The sequence below is a fragment of the Sesamum indicum genome, linkage group LG4, assembly GCF_026168435.1.
Source record: "Sesamum indicum cultivar Baizhima isolate 11 linkage group LG4, ASM2616843v1, whole genome shotgun sequence".
NCBI lineage: Eukaryota > Viridiplantae > Streptophyta > Magnoliopsida > Lamiales > Pedaliaceae > Sesamum > Sesamum indicum.
Genome location: NC_142660.1, coordinates 17235455 through 17256324, shown reverse-complemented (window position 1 = coordinate 17256324; position 20870 = coordinate 17235455). Strand labels below are relative to the sequence as shown.

The 20870-nt window shown below is 33.9% G+C and overlaps 2 protein-coding genes across 2 annotated transcripts; one reads left to right on the top strand and one right to left on the bottom strand.

The window, feature by feature from the left end:
* The first annotated feature begins 3914 nt into the window (after nt 1–3914).
* Nucleotides 3915–6406, top strand: LOC105179669 (glucan endo-1,3-beta-glucosidase-like). The gene is made up of 3 exons (XM_088879879.1): nt 3915–5005; nt 5693–6053; nt 6154–6406. Exons 1-3 carry the CDS (start codon nt 3947–3949, stop codon nt 6180–6182), a joined length of 1449 nt encoding a protein of 482 aa, XP_088736005.1. The 5' UTR covers nt 3915–3946; the 3' UTR covers nt 6183–6406.
* Nucleotides 6407–11851: 5445 nt separating this feature from the next.
* Nucleotides 11852–19230, bottom strand: LOC105179681 (beta-amyrin 16-alpha-hydroxylase CYP87D16). Its single transcript, XM_011103332.3, has 9 exons — nt 18893–19230; nt 17673–17982; nt 16952–17101; nt 15318–15566; nt 15143–15232; nt 13732–13810; nt 13266–13372; nt 12369–12496; nt 11852–12276 (listed from the first exon to the last, which is right to left on the bottom strand). Exons 1-9 carry the CDS (start codon nt 19135–19137, stop codon nt 12183–12185), a joined length of 1452 nt encoding a protein of 483 aa, XP_011101634.1. The 5' UTR covers nt 19138–19230; the 3' UTR covers nt 11852–12182.
* Between the last annotated feature and the right edge of the window lie 1640 nt (nt 19231–20870).

Genomic DNA, 20870 nt, shown 5'->3' with positions numbered 1-20870 from the left:
CCTCACTAGATGTCCTCATGTACATAATTTCAAGAAAAGTAGTACCACAACTTTAAACACCAACCCGATAAGAGACTAGAATATTTAACAATCAAACAACCAAAAACTTTGGCTTCACATGTCATGGCTGACCCACCTAATAAAGACGACAGCACCGATCAAAGTCCAATGTGGCTAATCAGTGTGACTTATTCCCTAAAAAGTACGTGGCAAGGAATGAGCTGCCTACTCAATAAGTATAACCAATTAGTCTCTATATATATACATAGGCACAATTCACATACAAGCAGTCACAATTCTCCCCTCCTAATAAAAATTACGTCCTCGAAATTTAACTAACTTATCCGCTCAATGGAATAAATAGGGATATTTCTCTTTTAAGTTTTCATGTATAGTATTTGATGGAGATGAAGGTGAATTATATTTTTCAAAGTATTTTGACATTAATTCTTTATTAGAAACTGAGCTTTTCTAAAGATAAAAAAAATATATATATAATAGCTATGATTCTATAGTGATAACTAAAATAGATATATAGGAGATTCAAAATTTAATTAAGAGAAAAACATTACCACTTTGTATTTTCAGAACTTTAACCAAATTTTGAATTTTCAGAATTTTGAATATTCTTTAATTATGTTGACAATTCCTATTAGTTGCATTAAAATACATGGCTCCAAATAAAAATAATAATAATAATACAAAATATCAATTAAAAAAATAAAAATATATTTTGAAGGGTAAAATACACTTTGCCCCCTAAAATATTCTTGATGTAATATTTGCCACCTTAAACTAACAAATATAACACTTATCCGGCACCTAAAGTTTAATTGTTGAACAATATTGCCCTTATATTATATATGTATATTTAGTTCAAAGATTTTATTTTCTATTTTTAATAATTTTCCGTTTTAAGTTTAATTAAAAGTTTCTTAATTGGAAAATACATCTTTTAATTATAATAAAGTAAAGTATAATCAGTGAATTAAATTTATTATATTTTATAAACTCGAAGTTAAGTAATGAATGAGTACAATAATTACACAAAAAAATTCATAATTTTTTTATTAATTTGATTATAAAATTAAATTATTAACTATTTATTCTTTTAGATAGAAATAATTAACTATATATCGGTTTTCTTAATGTATTATCTTTAAGAAATATGATAAGTATATATTTATTTATTTTTTTCTAAAAATATATAACTTTTAAGGGAAAAGTATTATTTTAGTCCGCTAAGTATGCCTAATTTTAATTTTAGTCCGATAACTATGTCCATTTTTGTTTAGGTCCAGTAACTTACGAAATTGCTTACTTTTAGTCATCTGGCAGATTTTCGGACAATTTTACCCCTATGAGTGCATATGAACTAAAACTGCCTTTCAAAAGTTGAATAGGATATGTTTTGTTTTATAAAAAATACATATGTTTTGTTTTCGGATAAATATGTTTTGTTTTATAAAAAAATACATATTTTCTGTGACTTGGTGTACTTGGTTATTCAGGACTTCTTAGTTATTGTAATAAATCATTAATAAATTTAAAATATATATCTTTTGTGACTTGACGGAAAGAAAATAATAATTATTTAATATAAAACAAATAGGGACAAAGCCTAATATGTCAGAATGGAGAAATAGTGTAACTTGACGAGAGATTTCACAATTCTTTTTGAATTATAATGCTCTTTGATGTATAATGTTTATCTATTTCTTGTTTTAGATATAAGCTCACAGTTGAGATTAAGGATAAATTAGTTTTTAATTTTGGTTCCAACGGCACATACTTTTAATAATAGTTATATGTTATGTTGGACATATTGAAGGTAAATTGTATGATATTTAAACTAGGGATGAATTGATGAATGAAATAAAACACAAAACAAAAAATATAATTTTAAAAATTTAGAATATTTTGTATCTGTACTTGGAGAGATACCATGTAAGTAGCAGACATCAAGATATCAACACTCATAAATGATAAAATATATAAAGTAAACCACGGTTATGTTCCACCAACGGGAAAATAATATTTTTTATCCCATAAGTTAGACACATTTTACTTTTGATCGCATTCCTTAGGGGATTAGCACTTTTAGTCCCGTAATTTACAAAAATTAGCACTTTTGATTAGGGCTGTGCATTTCGGGATTTTTGAAAATTGAAAATCGAACTGAAATGGTTCGGTTCGGTTTGGTTAAAAACCAAACAATTTCGATTTTTTAAATAATATATATATAAATAATTGTGATACTTTTTTAATTTTATCCAAAAATATAAATACCAAAATTAAATTCTAATTTAATATTACAAGTCACAAGTGTACATTAATAATAATATATATTAATAATATAATATAATATAATATAATATATATAATAGATATTTTATTTAATATAATATTTAAAAATCGATTTTCGATTCGGTTCGGTTAACCAAAAGGTCACAAAAAAACCGAACCGAAAACTATTTTTTTTTGTTTTTTAAAAAAAAAAACCAATGACCGAAAATTTTCAGTTTGGTCCAGTTCGGCCGGTTAAACCGATTTATGTACACCCCTACTTTTGGTTCTTATTCACTTTTTTGTCTATAATTTAACGGGTGTAGCGCACGTGTCTAGCATGTGATCGTTAAGTATTTTTGGCTAAAGAAAAAATTATTTTTCTTTCCAGCTTGGGACCAGAGAAAAAAAATATAACTAAGTTTAAAGAGAAAAAATAAATCTTGAAGGAAATTAGGGCAAAAAACATAGCAATTTATCTCTTCTCTCACAAACATTGAATCTTATATCCTTCCCATAATTCTATAAGTTGAAGTCAAGTAGAAGCCACATAAAGAATCACGTCTTTAATTTTTTCCTCCAACCAAAAATACTTATGCGTTAGGCACGTGACCTACATCGTTAAATAGTAGATGCATGAGGACCAAGTGTTAATTTTTGTAAGGTATGAGACTAAAAGTATTAATTATGTAATGAATTGGATCAAAAGTGACATGAACCTTACTTATGGGACTAAAAATATGATTTTCCCTTCCACCAACACTAATGTAACACAAACAAACCATGATTTAAATTAAAAAAAAAAGAATCTATTATTTTCGAGATATTTCCTAAATAATTAATAATAACTCATTCAATAAAAAAAAATGATATTTATCTAATTTTCATTAGAACCACTACATAGAGATAGTTTTATTATATATAGATAATTTTTATTCAACTTTATAGTTATGTATTCTTAAATATTTATTATTATAGTCATAATTAAAATTAAAAATATTCCCCGTGCCTTAGCACAGGTTTTGTACTAGTATATATATTATTTATCCTGTAATCTTTAATTAGATTATTTTGTAAACGGTATAATAAATAATATACTATTTAAAGATTTCTATAAAAAAAGAGTTATTTGTGAAGTCGTTTCACTAATTCTGAATTTATTGATACATTATGAGTAAAAATTAAAAAAAATTAATTTAATTACAATAATTTTAAATAAAATGGATAAAAAAAACTAAAGAAAAAAAATCGAGTTTGGGTTAGACCAGACTCATTGAATAGGGTTGAATAAATTGGGTAGAATTGTGGTCTAAATTGATTTATCTAATTTTTTTTTTGAATGTGGATCTAAATAGAATAAGATCCTATCCATCGAGAGGCCTACTTGGTATACATGCCTTTGCTTTTCTTCTAGTGTTTTCTCCTTTCTTACTTTAGTGTGTTGAGGAGGCTTATTTTCAAATTATAGCCATTGGTGTACCACCTCATGACCAATTCAAATCTAATACAAGAATAGGAGTTCGTTTACGGCCTTCCGCCAACCACACGAATTGTCTATATTCCGGAAAAACACACCTATATCTAAATGTCGTTGTCGTTGTCTTAATTTCATTCCATCCCATTCCGTACTCTACTCACTTTTTCTGTGCAAATTAACAAAATGGCAGTGTCTTATTGTCCCATCCATGTGGCTGCAACAACACTAATCTCCCTGCTGGTCACCGTCACCACCGTGCACTCCATCGGTGTCAACTATGGCACCCTCGGCGACAACCTCCCCCCGCCAGCACAGGTGGCACAGTTCCTCAAAGAAAAGACAACCATCGACCGTGTCAAGTTTTTCGACGTCAACCCAGATTTCCTACGTGCCTTCGCCAACACTGGCATTCCTGTCACCGTTACCATCCCCAACGACGAGATTCCGAACCTCACTGATGTCCACAATGCCCGCCGTTGGGTTTCTGCCAACATCAAGCCCTTTTACCCCCAGACACAAATACAACATATCCTGGTGGGAAACGAGATCCTCCACTGGGGTCCACAAAACCTTAGAGACAATCTTGTGGCCGCCATGCAAACAGTCCACAAGGCTCTCAAACTAGAGGAGGTCAAGGGTATTGACGTCTCCACTGCACATTCTCTAGCAATCCTTGAACCATCCGATACCCCAAGCACGAGCAAGTTCCGTGCAGGATGGGATAAGGGAATACTCGCCCCGATGCTGGAGTTCCATCGCTCCACCAAATCCCCATTCATGGTGAACCCCTACCCGTACTTCGGCTACACCGAGCCTAAGGCCAACTTTGCTCTTTTCCAACCTAACAAAGGCGTATTTGATAGTGAAACAAAAATCTTGTACGAGAACATGTTCGACTTGCTATTGGACTCAGTATACATGTCGATGAAGAAACTTGGGTTCGAAGATGTGACCATAGCCGTGGGTGAGACAGGGTGGGCATCACAAGGCGAGACCTTCGAACAACCAAAGTGCTCGTTGGCCAACGCAGCATCGTATAACGGGGGGTTGGTGAAGAAGTACGAGTCTGGAAGCGGGACACCATTGATGCCCGGTAGAAAGTTCGAGACATATATATTCGCGCTATTTAATGAAAATAAGAAACCAGGCTCTATAGCTGAGAGGAACTTCGGCCTTTTCTATCCAAATTTTACAGCAGTGTATGATGCTGGCGTCATGCGCAAAGGAGCTAATCCTGCACCGGTAATACCATCTTTTTAGCCTTAATTTCTTATCACATGATCAGCTCAAGTCTTCGATAAAAACTAATAAGATTATTATATGTTATTTATTAATTGATTTTCATATGTGCATTTAAACATTCTCATGTGTCAACTATATATAAAATATCCATTCATTATGGAAGTAATTATTTATATTTTAATTACTCACAACTAGAGATGTTTATCAATTGAGTACCTGCATAATCATCACCGGTGAAATTTGAGATATTAATTGTATGTTAATATAAGTCTTATTTATCTAAGTTTGACAGAAAACTATTGTGACAACGCATTTGTTAAGTTATGGGTTAAATGAAATTTACCTCCTGTTATATGTGAAAAGTATGTTCTTTATTTTTCAAAACATAGCAGATAATTTATTTTGTTTTTTTTTTTTTCGAAAAAGTTATTTGCTCATTTCTCATATCAAATCAATTGAATTTATTTCCGTTATTTAGTGTTTTGGATAATAAATTTAATAGGCCCTTGAATTACAAATGGAAAGTTCCAATTTTAGCTTGGCAAGTAACTATGGTAGGAATACCTGTGTATTTCTTGTTAAATCTATATACATACACATAAATGAGATTTTATACTTTGATAAACATAATTGTGTTTTGCATGATAAAAGTTAATAGATAATATCTGCTATGACATATGCATGCAGAATGTTTCCAGCCCACCAGCGGCAGTGGCAACACCCCCTGTGCCAACACCGGTAGTGCCAACAACCCCAGTGCCAACACCACCAGTGCCAACAACCCCAGTGGCACCACCCGCTACAAATGCTAAAAAGTGGTGCGTGCCAAAGTCAGATGCTAGCGATGCTGCATTGCAGGCAAACTTGGACTACGCGTGCGGCCAAGGCATAGACTGCAAGCCCATTCAACCAGGTGGTGCATGCTTCACTCCTGAGACTGTGAGGTCTCACGCCTCCTTCGCCATGAATTCTTATTATCAGGCCAACGGCCGCAACGATTTCAACTGTGACTTCTCCGGCACTGGTCTCATTACCTCTAATGACCCAAGTAACATACTCTCTCTCTCTCTCTCTCTCTCTCTCTCTCTCTCTACATCATATTTTGTCATCGATAAATGATTTTCTACTTTCCTACTCATTTTTTCCAGGTACTGGCGGTTGCACATATGTTTCTTGAGAAGATCCCAAGTTTGTTCAAAAAGAGCATTTTCATTATTAGGTGTTTATCCAAAATTTAGGTCGTTTGGAGTTTCGTATGATAGTCTTATTTACAAATAGAAAAGCGAAAGATAGAAAGAAAGGAGTATTGTAAATAAATAGATTTACGTGTGAATACACACTCTATCTTAGTGTTCCCCCATGATTTTTGTAGGAATAACCTTTTGCATTCCTCATAATGTTTGTAACTATGACTTTTAATAATATAATTTGTTACAACATTTTGGTGAAGTACACTTGATTTGAACATAAGCATTTTTAGAAAAAGAATAAGAGACTTGGAGAGAACAATTATTCTTATTTTTTTTTACGATAAATATCACTTTTGGTCCCTCAACTATGTCATTTTTACAAATTTAATCCATTGTATTTTTTATTCATCAAGTTTAGGCCCTCACATTTAAATATTCATCAAGTTTATTCATCAAGTAATATTTCGATGAATAAAAAAAGTTAAGATACCTGTCTGGTAGAGTGGTGAGATCACCATTTTCCATACAAAGGCTCCTACGTTCATGTCCGTTGCATGCACACGGTTTCTTTTTCTTTTTTTTCTTTTCTAGATTTTTATTCACTGTTATAAGTAATATTTCAGTAAACAAAAAAATCAAGAAAATTGTCTGGTAGAGTGTTGAGACAACCATTTTTTTCCAACTAAGGCACCCAAGTTTGAGCCTTTCTGCACGCACACAGTTTTTCATTTTCTTTTGAGAAATATGTTAGTTTTACTAGCGAGGACAACGTTTGATGAAATCTTAAATATTAGGGATTAGATTTAATGAGTCAGAAATATGAGGGACCACATTCGAATAAGTGGAATAGTTGAGGACCAAAAATAATATTCCTTTTCTTTTATATAAATTTGAGAGAAATAAGCCAATAAACTTATAATTTTCTAACTTCATAAAACATGATTAGCATGATGTTTCGTTTAATCAAATTAATTTAGATTTCTCTACATATGATTCTTATTTCTTATTTGTTTACTTTTTACAATGTCATAGTTATTCTTCTTGTTGTTTATTCAATAACTAACTAAAGGTGAATAATCACACTTTATACATTTTAATTTATTGTCCTCGGAAGTGGACATATATAAATAAGGAACTCATCGTAATTGATATTGCCCTACAATTCTTAAATTCATCACCTGAAGTCTATGTATTCAATAATATTTTTTTTTTGAATTAAGTAATGATAACTCATTACCTGCAACAATTGGTGGGGTATTGATGCCAATATTTATTGGATTTGAAAATCATGGGGAGGGAAGCACAGGAAAATTTAAATTTTTAAGATTACAAAAATACATGATTCTAAATTGTATAAGCGTTTACACTTTCAGATAATGGAACATGGCAAATCACAAAATAAACAAAAAAAAGGTTTAAACAGATTTATACTTTTCATGCTCCTACTGATGTAGTTTGTGAATGAATGATTTCAAGCGTTGTCCTTCCACGAAAAGTTGTCCTTGCATTCACAGAGCCTGAAGTGTTGCTCTTTTATAGTATTCACACTTCGAATACCCACCAATGTTTAGTTTCTATTATAGTCATGCCAAGCCCTCACTTCTTGAATTCACCAAGAAACCAAGTAATATACACGTTTTGTGTTGCGTATACTAATAGGGAGTCGATCGAAGGCAAAATAAAAGGCATAAAATCAGTTTTAGTAGGTGTACCCTTGAATCGTTCCTGGGCTACCGGTGTATAAATCAGTTTTGCTTGTGCGGGAAGGTGGGCCATATTGCAAAGATATTATGAGCTGCAATTCGTTCAGGATTTCATGGACTCGGGCACCGATACCCTGTAAGGCTCATGGCTTCGGGCACCACGGGTTGGGGCAACGAAGGGCAAGGTCTCCGACGGTTAATTGAACTGGTAGGGCGAGCCTTAGTGGAAAGAATGAAGCCGCGATATTTGAAGACTTCGAGAGTTCTTGTTAAAGTGGAACTGTGTTTAGGGGTGCATACAGGAGCGACTGAGGAAAGGGGCTTGTGGATGCTGCCTTAGAGGAGAGTTTCGGGCTGCACAGCTAAATTAGAGCTGTAGGGGTTTGGGGGTAAGAGTACAGACCTGCATGATGGGGTGGTTAGGGAGTAGTAGGTGGAAGAGACAGGGGAGGTTGTTTAGTCTACATTCCGAGTGGTGGTTCCGGGAGGGACTCAAGATACAAATATAACTCAATTGGGACCAGGAGATGAGGCATTTGTTTCTATTCCATTAATGTTCTCGGCAAAGAGGTGACTCACGTCGAGGTTCATGGGTGGAGAGGATCCTTAGCGATCATCCAGGAGATGAGGAAGGGGTGACAAAGTGTATCTATAGTTCATACACTTCAGGAGCTAGTTCACAAACCCAACTTGGTATTCATCTTCGATACCAAGTCTAACGCAAGGAGACATGAGATGCTAAAGTGTAGGTTGAATTATTTTGGAGTGGGGTCGACGCGAGGGGAAAGAGCGGATGGTTGGTGCTCCTACGGACGAAGGACGTGGATGTGTGGGTCCAATCGTTCTCGAGACACCAAATTGATACTACAATAGGGGCAGAGGCAGAGTCGGAAAGATAGTCCTTCATTGACTTCTATGGACATCTTGATACAACTAGATAGAATGAATCGTGAGGATTACTTAGGTAGCTTCACAAGGCTTCGATTTGCCCATGACTGTACATGGGGGACTTCAATGAAATATTATTTTTACATGAGAAGGAAAGGCAGCATAGTAGGGCACAGTGGCAAATAGAGGGCTTTTAGTAATACCTAGGCAATTGTGACCTACATGACCTGGGGTTTAATGGGCCCCTTACATATGGTGCAATAGCTGACAGTACCCGAATACTATGAGGGTGAGGCTAAATCGGGCATGTAGCTACCAGCGTTGAGTGGCGGCCTACCCTGTAATACAAGTATCATATCTTGCGGTGGCTTGCTCAGATCATTTAGTTGTCATGCTTCACATTGAGATAGTAGGGAGTACGGGAATGCCACACCAGCATTGGTTTCGATATGAGGTTGCATGGACCTGTTCGAGTGACTGTAAGGCGATGGTTGAGTAGGGGTGGTAGTTGGGAGTCGACGGAGGCCTCAGCATAGCGCTACGGGGCAGAATCAGACAATGAGTGGAAGCCCTGGGTTCATAGGACTGTGCCTCATCCAAAAACATTAAGAAACGGGTCAAGGAGCTAAATGAGGAAATATCAAGGGTGAAGGAAAGAAAGTTACCGATAGAGCGAAGAGAAGACTAGATCAACAAAGGCAGGAGCTTGAGGAGTTGTTGGAAAGAGAAGAGATTTTGTAGAAATAAATAGAGAAGGCTTTATGGTTACTGGAAGGGGATTGGAATCCAACCTTTTTCCATGGTTAGGCGATAGAACAACGAAGGGGCAAGACAATCAAGAGGCTCAAGGATGAGCATGGGCGGATCGTTTCAAAGGACACTGAGATTCAGTTGGTGGTGGTGGACTATTTGTCACATGTTTTGATCTACCAATTCGGGTATCTGTATGATAGGTAGGTGTATTGAGTGCTTACAACCGGCCGTGTCCGATGACATGAATATGGGACTTGTTCGCCCTTTTTCCCTGGAGGACGGCGGACATGCCCTCAATTAGATGCACCCCCTGAAGTCTCTAGGGCCAAACGGTATATCCCTTATCTTTTTTTATAAAAGTTCGGGCATATTGTCGAGGACGATACAATTAGATATGTGTTATATTTCCTGAATGAGGGTGTCCTTGATCTTACTTTTAACACTACTCATATTGTTTTGCTACCTAAATGTGCCAACCCAGAGACTGGTAAAGACTTTAAGCTTATCAACTTATGTAATGTTGTTTATAAACTCACTTCTAAAGTCTTAGCTAATCATGTGAAACCTTTTCTTGGTAGCATTATTTCTAAACATCAGCCGACCTTCGTTTAGGGTCCCCTTATTTATGATAAAGCTCTTGTTGCTGTTTAGTAGCCTAATATAAAGGAGGAGCGTCGAGGGCTGATCCAGGATGTAGTGGTGTTATTTTGGTACCAAGATGGTGATCCTGGATGGCTTGGAGCAAGGTATGCCGAGGGAAGTGGGATGGGGTCTTGGGATATATAGATTGAAGGAGTTCAACACAGCGTTGCCATGCAAGCAAGCTTGGAGGATAGCGATAGCGCCCAACGGTCTGCTGCATCGAGTGTACAAACACAAATACTTTGGGGAGAACTCATTCCTCACCATATTAAGAAGAGGACAATCCTCTTACACTTGGCGATCACTATTGGTAGCTAGGTAGTTGATTCTAGCAATGACAAGGTGGAGCATTATATCGGGTAGTACTATTTAGATCGCCAAAGACCCCTCGATTCCAAGGCCTTCCACCTTCAGACATTTCTCGCTAGCACAAACGCTGTCGTCATCTGCAATAGTGGATGTTCTCCTTACGATAAATGGAACCTGGAATGTAGAGATGATCTTAGAGGAGTTTGCAGCATGTGATGTGGAGGGGATCCAGCTAACGAAGCTTGGGGTGGGGCTGATGATCAGTTGTGTTGGCCATTTGAAAACAACGAGCATCTCAAGGTCAAAAGTGTCTCTCGTGTCGTCATGACTTTAGCAAACTTGACTGGCACTAGTGAGCATGTCTGTCTCAATGCTTGGAGCTTCATTTGGCAAGCGAAGGTAGTCCCAAAGTCCTCCTTTTTTGCATGGAAGTGTCGCAATGCAACACTTCCGACCAAGGCGAATCTGAGGCTACATGGGGTAGTAGTGGATGTCGGGAAAATTGCAATTTTCATTCCATAACTTAGCCAATTTGCAATTTTGATCCATTTATTTTACGACTCAGTAGAGTTAGTCCCATAAGTAATAAAAAATTAAAATTTACATCCTACTACCAATTTTCGTTAAATTATTAATGGAAGGAGCCGTTCAATGCACGTGGAGATGCTCCTCCCATTAATAATTTAACAAAAATGGGTAATGGAACGTAAATTGCAATATTTTTTACTTGTGAACTAAATCTGTTAAGTCGTAAAACAATGGGGCCAAAAGCATAAATGGGCCAAATTATGGGACGTAAATTGAAATTTTCCGAGTGGATATCCTTTGCATCTTGTGTGGTGACAAGGAAAATGGGGTAGAACACGTGTTTTGTCGAGTACACTTTTGCACTGCTGGTGTGGGTTATGTCACATATACCTTGGCGGTGGGTTGCTCGAGAGGCCTTAGTGTCGAGGCTTGAATAAGGCGAGCCAATGTGGATTTGAACAAGGATGAGTTCATCATATTCCTTACAGTATGTTGGGCGCTTTGGAGCAATCGAAATAGATGCTTATTTGATGGGGATAGAAGGGATGCCATGACTGTAATTGGGCTAGTCAGTCGAATGTGCTCCGTCTATAAGCTTTCTGCTTGACTTTTCTTTGTGGCTTTGCTTAGGTTTTAATTCACATGCTTTATCGCTACGTGATTTTGTTGATTTTCACCTTACATACCTATTTGGTGTTTTGCTCGAAAGAAAAAATATTAGTTGATGTTTAAAAGCAATTGAATTAAAACGATGAATGAAGTAGTGTAAATTCTTATATCATCGCAATCTAGATTTATTTTATATCTTCCAACATTATTTTAGTAGTTGCAACTAATATGAAACAACACTGGCCGATATTATCACCCATACCGTAACTTTGGAACATACATGTAATTCAAAAATCCCATCTCCCTCTCCGCTACAACATATGATCTCAGCTTACATAATAGAACACAAATTTATTTCACACTTTATTTAGCATGACTAATGGGGAGCCAATGCAAATATCCCCATATGCCATCTTATTTAACAACAACTTGAAACTCCACGAATTGGAAAGGACATGACAAGAAACCAACCTCACTGTAAGGCCCTACTACCATTAACTTGACAATACAATAACCTTTATTGGATTAAATGAACACTATCTTATGGTACTATGTTCACTTCTTTCTCTTTGATATTTTGTAGTGAAATCCATCTGGGAATCTGATGATCGGTGACCGGACAATTTTGCCTCCCTTCACTAGTGCCCATCTGCAAAGAAAGCTCGATGATTCACTTTCAAACCCTAGTTTTATATGTTTTAAAGTCTTTGCAAGTGAGTAGATGTGAACAAAACAAATTACCTATACTTCGTCACCAAGACATGCAGAAAGGTGGCTAAAAGCACCCGACTGTATTCTGCGCCGGCACATTGCTTCATTCCAGAACCAAATGGCATGAAACATTTGGCTACCGTGCTCGGTTGGATTTCCTGCGCGGTGAGACACAAAGTAAACACCAGTTACTTTACCAAATTCTATAAATGCCAAATGCCTTTTTTGTTCCGTAACTCCTATCATTTGGTGGTTTCGTCCTTTAAACTTTTGAGTTAGTATTTTGATCCTATATTTTTTTGATCATCGTGATTTTAGACCTATTTTCACCTGAGTTCATCCTTCTAGTTGGAAAAATACAAATGCCTCTCACGCAATATTTTAAAATTAGGTCTTTGGTCCATTTCTGCCAGCATTTTTGTCTTTTAACTTCTTAGGGTAATATTTTTGGTCCTATATTTTTTTAATTTTTGCAATTTTAGTTCTCTTTTTACTGGAGCTCGCTCTTCTCGTCGGTGGAGGTGAACTTCGACAAACAGAAAGATTGACATAGGAAAAATTAAAAAGACGTAGAACCAAAGTACTATCCTTAAAAATTTAAGGATGAAAACGTCAAATGACCTAAGTTGAGGACAAAAAATATATTTAATCCAAAAGCCAAAACATTTTCAAGAAAATTATAGGATTCAATGCAATTTATTCCTCTACAATATTGCAAATGAATAAGTTACCCCCATACGAAAAAATAATAGCAATTCATTTTGAAAAATACAGAGGGTAAATTGCTGTATTTTTTAAAATATAGAAAGATAAACTATCATTCTTTTCATCCATAAAAAAATAATTTATTCATTTGCAATATTACAATAGATTGCTTGCATTTTCTCCAAAAATTATACGATTACTTAAAATGGTAGCAAGATTCACCTTCCAACGCCAAGGGTTGAATTTAAGGGGATCCTCGAATTGATTATCATTTAGGTGAAGACCAGCAGTAGCAATCATTATCACCCATCCTGCCGGGATAGTGTAACCTGCACATAAGTGCTTTGACAATCAGTATTTTTTGACGGGTGAATAGCAATTTATCCCCTATGATATTAAAAATGAGTATATTACTCCCTTATGAAAAAAATATAGCAATTTACCCCCTTTACTTTATAAAATGAAGTAATTTACCTCTTTATACATGGAGGTAAATTGCTTCATTTTAAAAATTATAGGGGGTATTTTAAAAAATATAGAAAGGAAAATTGCTATTTATTTTTTTTATAAGGGAATAATTTGCTAATTTACAATGTCACAAGGGGGTTGCTTGCAATTTTCCCATTTTTTTACTATAGTTTCTTCATGAATATGAAACATTCTAACCCCAACTCTCCAATCATCGTACCATTGATTGGGATATCTTTCAATGCTCGACGAAAGAACCCTGGAGCTATGTTTCCCAGCCTCAGAACTTCATTGATCACCTACGCAGTGTTTTCATCATAGTCGCTCGTTAGAGAGTCTCCGACTGTATCAATATATTTGCAAAATTTTCTGCCTTTTATAGTGGTAAAAAAGGTCTGTAAATGAAGTTGCAATTTTTGTATTAGTGAGAAGATGCAAAAGTTAGCAATGCATTGCTCATAACTTTTGATTTAAAACAGCTTAAGTTTATAGTAATTTACGTTATAAGAAAATAAAAAATTAGCGATATTAAGTTTTTAGTTACAATTAAGGGTAAATTGCAATAATCTCCCCTGAGGTTCGGCATAGTTACGAATACCCTCTCGTTGTTCGAAAAATTACTAATATCTCCCTAATTTTAATAGTCGTCTAATAATTAGACCAATTAGTTAGGTTTTCATCATCTTTTATGATAAACTGGCCAAAATGCCATTATGGATTAAGAATTATAATTTTATTTACTTTTTAATTTTTTTATGAACTAAGTTGATAATTTTTTTATAATTCTTAAAATTTTTCTTTCCACCCCGTTCAATGTTTTTTTTATAAATTTTTAATTTTTAAAAAATATATAGTGAGGACAAAGTTGACAATTTCATACTTCCATCGAAGGATTACATAATTTCATCAAAATATTATGGGTTATTTGTAATTTTTCAACCAACAAGGAGGTATCCATAATTATGCGGAATCTCAGGGGAGGTTGTTATAATTTATCTATAATTGTCACTAATTATTTATTTAATGACAAGAATTTTTATCATATTGTCCATTAAATTGATACTATAGAAATAATTAGTGACAGCCTAATGATAATAATCATTTATTGTCAGTATATTTGTATTGTTAATAATTATTTATAATGACAACTTTATACATAATTCTTGTTAATAATAATTATATAGCAACAATATAAAAATTATTATCACCCAATATATATTTTATGTGATAATTTTAAAATTATTATTTATTATCCCGTAACTATTATTATTTAATATCTTGTAACAATTATTATATTTTTTGTAGTGGTAAAACTAGTAGCAATAAGACACTTATGAGCAAACTACTTCTTTATGAGAAAAAAAATTGCAATTAATCTTTCTATATTTTTTAAAATGAAGCAATTTACCTCTTTTGTACTTCTTAAAATGAAGTAATTTACCTCTTTAGATAGAGAGGTAAATTGCTTCATTCTAAAAGCACAGAGCGTAAATTGCTATTCTTTTATACGAAATAATTTGCTGATTTGCAATATCATAAATTGCATTAAACTCCTTTAAAAATCTTATGTTAAACAGATTATTTTAAATTTTTGCAAACAGCCATAAAGTAGGCAATAATTGTAATCAAACCTGAAGTGTAAATGTCATTGATTTATATTCGTTCCATGTGAGTGTGGAGTCTGAGTCTGCTCTATTCTTGAGGATTGTCTCATGCTCAGCCTGATGAACACATGATTAATTAGCATCAGCTCCCTGATTTGCATCATCTGATTCTAAAAAAACTGCAGATGTATCATATACTCACAGTTAATTCCTCCAAGACCAGAGGATGTTCTGCCAGAAACTTGAATGCCAGAGCCAGTGTGGTGGAAATGGAATCAGAAGTGACAAATAACAGCCCAAACATGAGTTGAACAATGAAGTCTTCGTTCAAGAATGACTCAGTGTTCTTGTCTTCAATGATATGATCAAGTAGATCTCCATGACGTCTCTCGGATTCCGCAACCCTCTTTCTCACCACTTCTCTCATCATTTCCCTGACTTTCTTGTGGATCTGCATGATTTTTCCAATTCATTAGTTACTGTACTGTTGTAGTTTATAACTATAAGCCATAATATATTGCACCACCCTCCCCTCGGATTTGGTTTAATTACATGTGGGTTTTATGTGGTTGAAAAATTATATTTAATTAGTACCGTTAGCGTTTGTTTCTATCCAATAATTAGGTCCGTCCGTTAGTAAAATATCACAAACTTTTTTTATATATTATCAACCAGAAAATCGAATGAAAATTTAGATTTTTACCCCTAAATGACTTATTCCGGCTTATTGCTGGTCAAATAAATGTTACTTATCCAGACTATCCTTATTATGTCTTCACGTACTAATGCATATGAGGAGGTGTATTTTTATCTTATAAAGATATTGTTGGAAAATAATGGGTAATTCAAATATATAAAACAAATAATCTTGCATATGTAAATAAATATGTGTATACTAAAGATTTCATTAAAACGTCGATTAACCTTTGACAGTGGAAGTATAACTATCCACATATCCAGATCTGACTCGTATATTTGTTCATGCTACACATCGTCTTTCTAATTGTGTTAAAGATCACCCACAAACATCTTAAAAATCATTCCACGGACATCTCCAAAACCAACCCACATTGGATTTTGCTCTAAATATTATGCAAACTATGAATACGCCTTGCTCGACTTAATAGATTACTACCAGAGTAACCCACTCATTTACACACCTCAAATCTAAAGAGTTTATGGTGATGATTCAAGGAAAAAACGTACAAAGAAATATAAAGAGACTATTTTGAAAGAGTATATTTAGGAAAATATTGTGATCAACTCATTTGCAGTATTATACTTATCTTCTTTGATCATAATTATGTACCTTATTTATAGGTGTACTCAACATATATCTTAGAAGAGTCCATATCCTAATATACTTTTGGAGGACTACAAACTCCATCCCAAATAAGGTCTATTTTAAACCTATTTTTCGAGACCTCAAACTCTATTAAATAGTATTTATCTAGAGGGGTCCGTATCTCAATATTAAGTTGTGATATTTCAAACTCTATATCAAATATAGATATATATATTGGGTCACGGGTTTACAAATCTGACCCAATAACCAACAAGTAAAAAAATAAAAAAGATTTGTTTGACCTAACTACAATAAATTTGTAATTCAATGGGAGTAAATATAAATTTTTATTCAATTTTTTGTTGGCATCAACAAATTTTGTGAAGTTTACAAACAGATGGATATATTTGTTATACGAAAATAAACGTCAAATTATATAGGATTTACATATAATTACAATAAATTTTAGGAGGCGATGCAATTCTCCCTGACAATAATAATGACATATACAATGCAATTATATATGATGAGAATATGATATTTCGTTTTACCTGCAGACATTTATGATGTGCAGTACCGGGAAGGTTTATGGGAAACGACATTAGGCCTTCCACCAAGTCATTGAACATGTCGCTTATCTTCAACGGTGCATTTTCAAGATCGCCACTAAATATTTGCCTCGCAGCAAAATCAATAGACATCTGTTGAGATAAACAATTAGCCCTCTTAACAGTAATAACATTTGAATTAGGGTAAATTACGACAATCTCTCCCGAAGTTTTGGATAATTATAAATATTCTATTGTTGTTTTAAAAATTACAAATATTTTTATGATATTAATGAAATTATGTAATTTTTGGATGGGGTATGAAATTATTAACTTTGCCCCTATTGTATTTTTTCTGTCTTTACATAAAAAAATAAAAACTTGTAAAAAATTGAATGGGGTGGCTGGAAAAATTTTAAAAAATTATCCACTTAGTTCATAAAAAAATTCAGAAAATTTTAAAAAATAAATAAAATTATAATTTTTAATTCACAATCGCGTTTGGCCAGTTAAAATGAAAACATAACGGATTGGGTCAATTGTAAGACGGTTATTAAAATCAGCGGACATTAGTAATTTTTCAAACAACGAGGAGGTATCCATAATTTGCCAAACCTCAAGGAAGGTTGTTGTAATTTACCTTTTAAATTATTGTATAAAAAATGATGTTTTCACCTATAGTAGGAGAATGATAGATTTTAAGGGACTGAGAAGAAAAACTCACCGTAACAGCTTCACTTTTAACTTCAACTGATTCCTGAGTTGACCAAGTGGAAAGAGTCTTCTGGACCATAACTTCCATCTGAGGCAGGAGTTTCCCCTTAAGCGCCTCAACGCCAAAGTAATTTAATGTCAAGTTTCGTGTGTATTTTCGTGAAGATTGACTGGCTTGATCGAACACTTCAGCAAAAGTATCCATAGACCATGTGTCCACTAGCTTCCCATCTTGCCGGAGGAGGAAATGATTGAACTCCGGGTCAGCTGTGATAATCACTGGCCGCCCTGCCACATTGGTTCGAAAGATAGGCCCATATCTAAGACCAACATAAATGTTGTTAAATTAGAGGGAACCCTCATTTTATGGAAGGAAACTAAGTCAAACTAAAAGTTATTAGCAACAAGCAGGGAGATTCCACTTTTTGTCCATGTAACTTAGGTTCAATATATTTTCAGTCTTGCTGTTTATGGGATTCTTAAAAATATTGTCATAACTAACATAAAATCTCATTTTCAGTCCACCGGCCACTATCTACAGAGGCGACTGACCAACACCTCTGCCTTATAATGTATGCATTATATATATAATTGTATATATATATATATAAATAACTGTACATATATATAAAGAAAAAAATGCAAGCGATCCCCTTGTGATATTAAAAATGAGCAAACTGCCCCCTTGAAAAAGAAATAATAATTTACCTCCTTGTATTTGTTAATATGCATCAATTTAACCTTATGTGTTTTTTAAAAGAAATAATTTACCTCCCTGTCATAAGAGGGTAATTTGCTCATTTGTAATATTACAGGGATAAATTGCATTAAACTCTATATATAAATGTATAAATATATATCTATATTTAAATATATATGTATATATAATATAAAATATATTTTTAAAATAACTTAAATCTGAATATTTTATTTGTTTAACTAGATCAATGACTATCATAATAAAGGTATCACAGTTAACACCATTAACCCCACCTAACGAAAAGAAAGAGTATATTTTATTTCGAAAAATATAGAAAAATTTTGTTTATAAAATTAACACAAAAGGGCTTTTAGTTAAAAAAAAAAAATTAAAACACAAGGCGATTTTATGCAATTTATCCGATTTTCAAACTACGGGACAAAAAACACAATATCCCAATAACTAGCTCTACACAACTCAAGTTTTTCAAACATTGTAGGCACCACGTTTCGGCCTTCTCCTACACTTACCTTTTCATTCGGCTCTTGATGAACGGAGGGAGGTCCAAAGAGGCACTTGGAATGACTAATTGTATGGTTTCGCCTACCAAAGGGAGGCCCATGGAGCCTGGAGGCAGCGCTCCATTGCACTTGGGATTCCTCCATCTGTAGATCCAGTGACTAATGTAAATGGTGATCAATGTTCCTACCAAGAAAACCACAGATGACATATCCACTGATATTTCTCTCAAGTAAGAGGAAATATAGGCTTCCATAGTTGGGAGTAATGTGACAAAACAACACACTTGCTAAGTTGACACCTCAAAACTGGCTGCAATTGCAAACCTTTGTTTGATTGATGGGACGATGGGCCTCATCTGTGGGTGCATATATAGGCTGGCTAAGTCAGTCAATGTTGATGTAGATGCTAACAAAGCAGGAGTTATACTGTATTTTGGCACCTTCTGCCTTAATGGGTACAAAGTGGAAAATGCAATTTGACGTGAGAAATGAGCAAAAATAATTCTTTATAAAAAAATAAAATAGTAAATTATTTCATATATTTTGAAAAAAGAAATAAATTATACCCTATGTTTTGAAAAAAGAAGCAACTTATTCGGCGATCTAAACCATTTATAAGGAGGTAATTTGTTTTATTTTTTGAAACATCAGAGGGGTCATTTACTAATTTTTTTCTCATGGGATATTTGCTCATTTTACATATCATATGAGGTAAGTTGCAGTTCGGATACAAAGTGTTAGAGATTCAGCTTTGAGAAAAAGATGGAGGGGAGGATATGATTTGGTCATTGCGATGGAATCAAGCTCCCCGCTAATGTTCTCCGATTTGTCCCATTTGCCTCATTAAAAGATGCCTATTGGAGGGTTAGGGTGGAGGATGTTCTATCCTATCTAATTTTGTGTTATATGATAATGACATGCCTATCCATGTATTTTAGGTAGTTTTAGTTTTAAATTAAAATCTAATTTAATTATTATTTGAAAGAATTGGTTTAGGCCCAGAAAATAAAATGCTAGACAACAAAAATATAAAAATTTGGAATTTTGAAATACCAATGGGATCAAAATTCTGCATTCTCGAGCGTTTGAGAACTCATTTAAATTAAAATATACACGTGGTCGATTCAAATCTAAACACTCATACGATGCTCTTGGCCGATTCATTTGCGGGGACAAATAGAGTCCTCTCCAACGGTATACACATCGCCACGGCCAAAGGGGTTTACATGTCCTTTCTAGAGGATACGTGATCTCCAAGAACGGTTAGAATCTTTCTAATTGGAGAAGGGATCGAAGTTTACACTATCAATTAGTGTTCTCGATCTAATGTTTCAAGCACTTGAAACTAGTTATGTCGGTAGGCGGGTATTACCCACCCAAACCCAATAAATACCCATAATTGTTACCTATATGTTTTATCCAAATCCTACCCGTAAAATACCTGTTGGGTCTTACCCTTCTATTACTAAAATAATTGGGTACAATATGAATCTTATCAATTGGGTCTTATGCATATTAAAATGATTACATAATTACATGAATCAATGTAATAATATCATAAAAAAAACACCTAGATTCAATATATGTCATAAAATTAAAGAACTCGTAGGGAAAAAAAGTATGAAAATCATATTTTAATTTTAGAATGATTTTTTTATCGATTTGAAATTGCATTCGACTTTCACTGTACGAGTTTTTCACAATATAAATTCAAATAAATTTTAGTAGTCCCATATATTAGTTGAACTTGACTTATCATTTTAAATTCAAATTAATTTATCAAAAACTTAATCCGGAGTTGTCACTGCAAAATAAAGATGAAACAATTTGGCATTTTTTTTTAAAAAACGTAAAGCAAATTAATAAACTATATAAAAATTTTAAGAATTATAGATGACAAGTAAATTTAATTGAATAATTTATCAAAAAACTTCTAAATTTAATGATTTTAAGTTAACCGATGTAGACTCTACCCATATTATATATA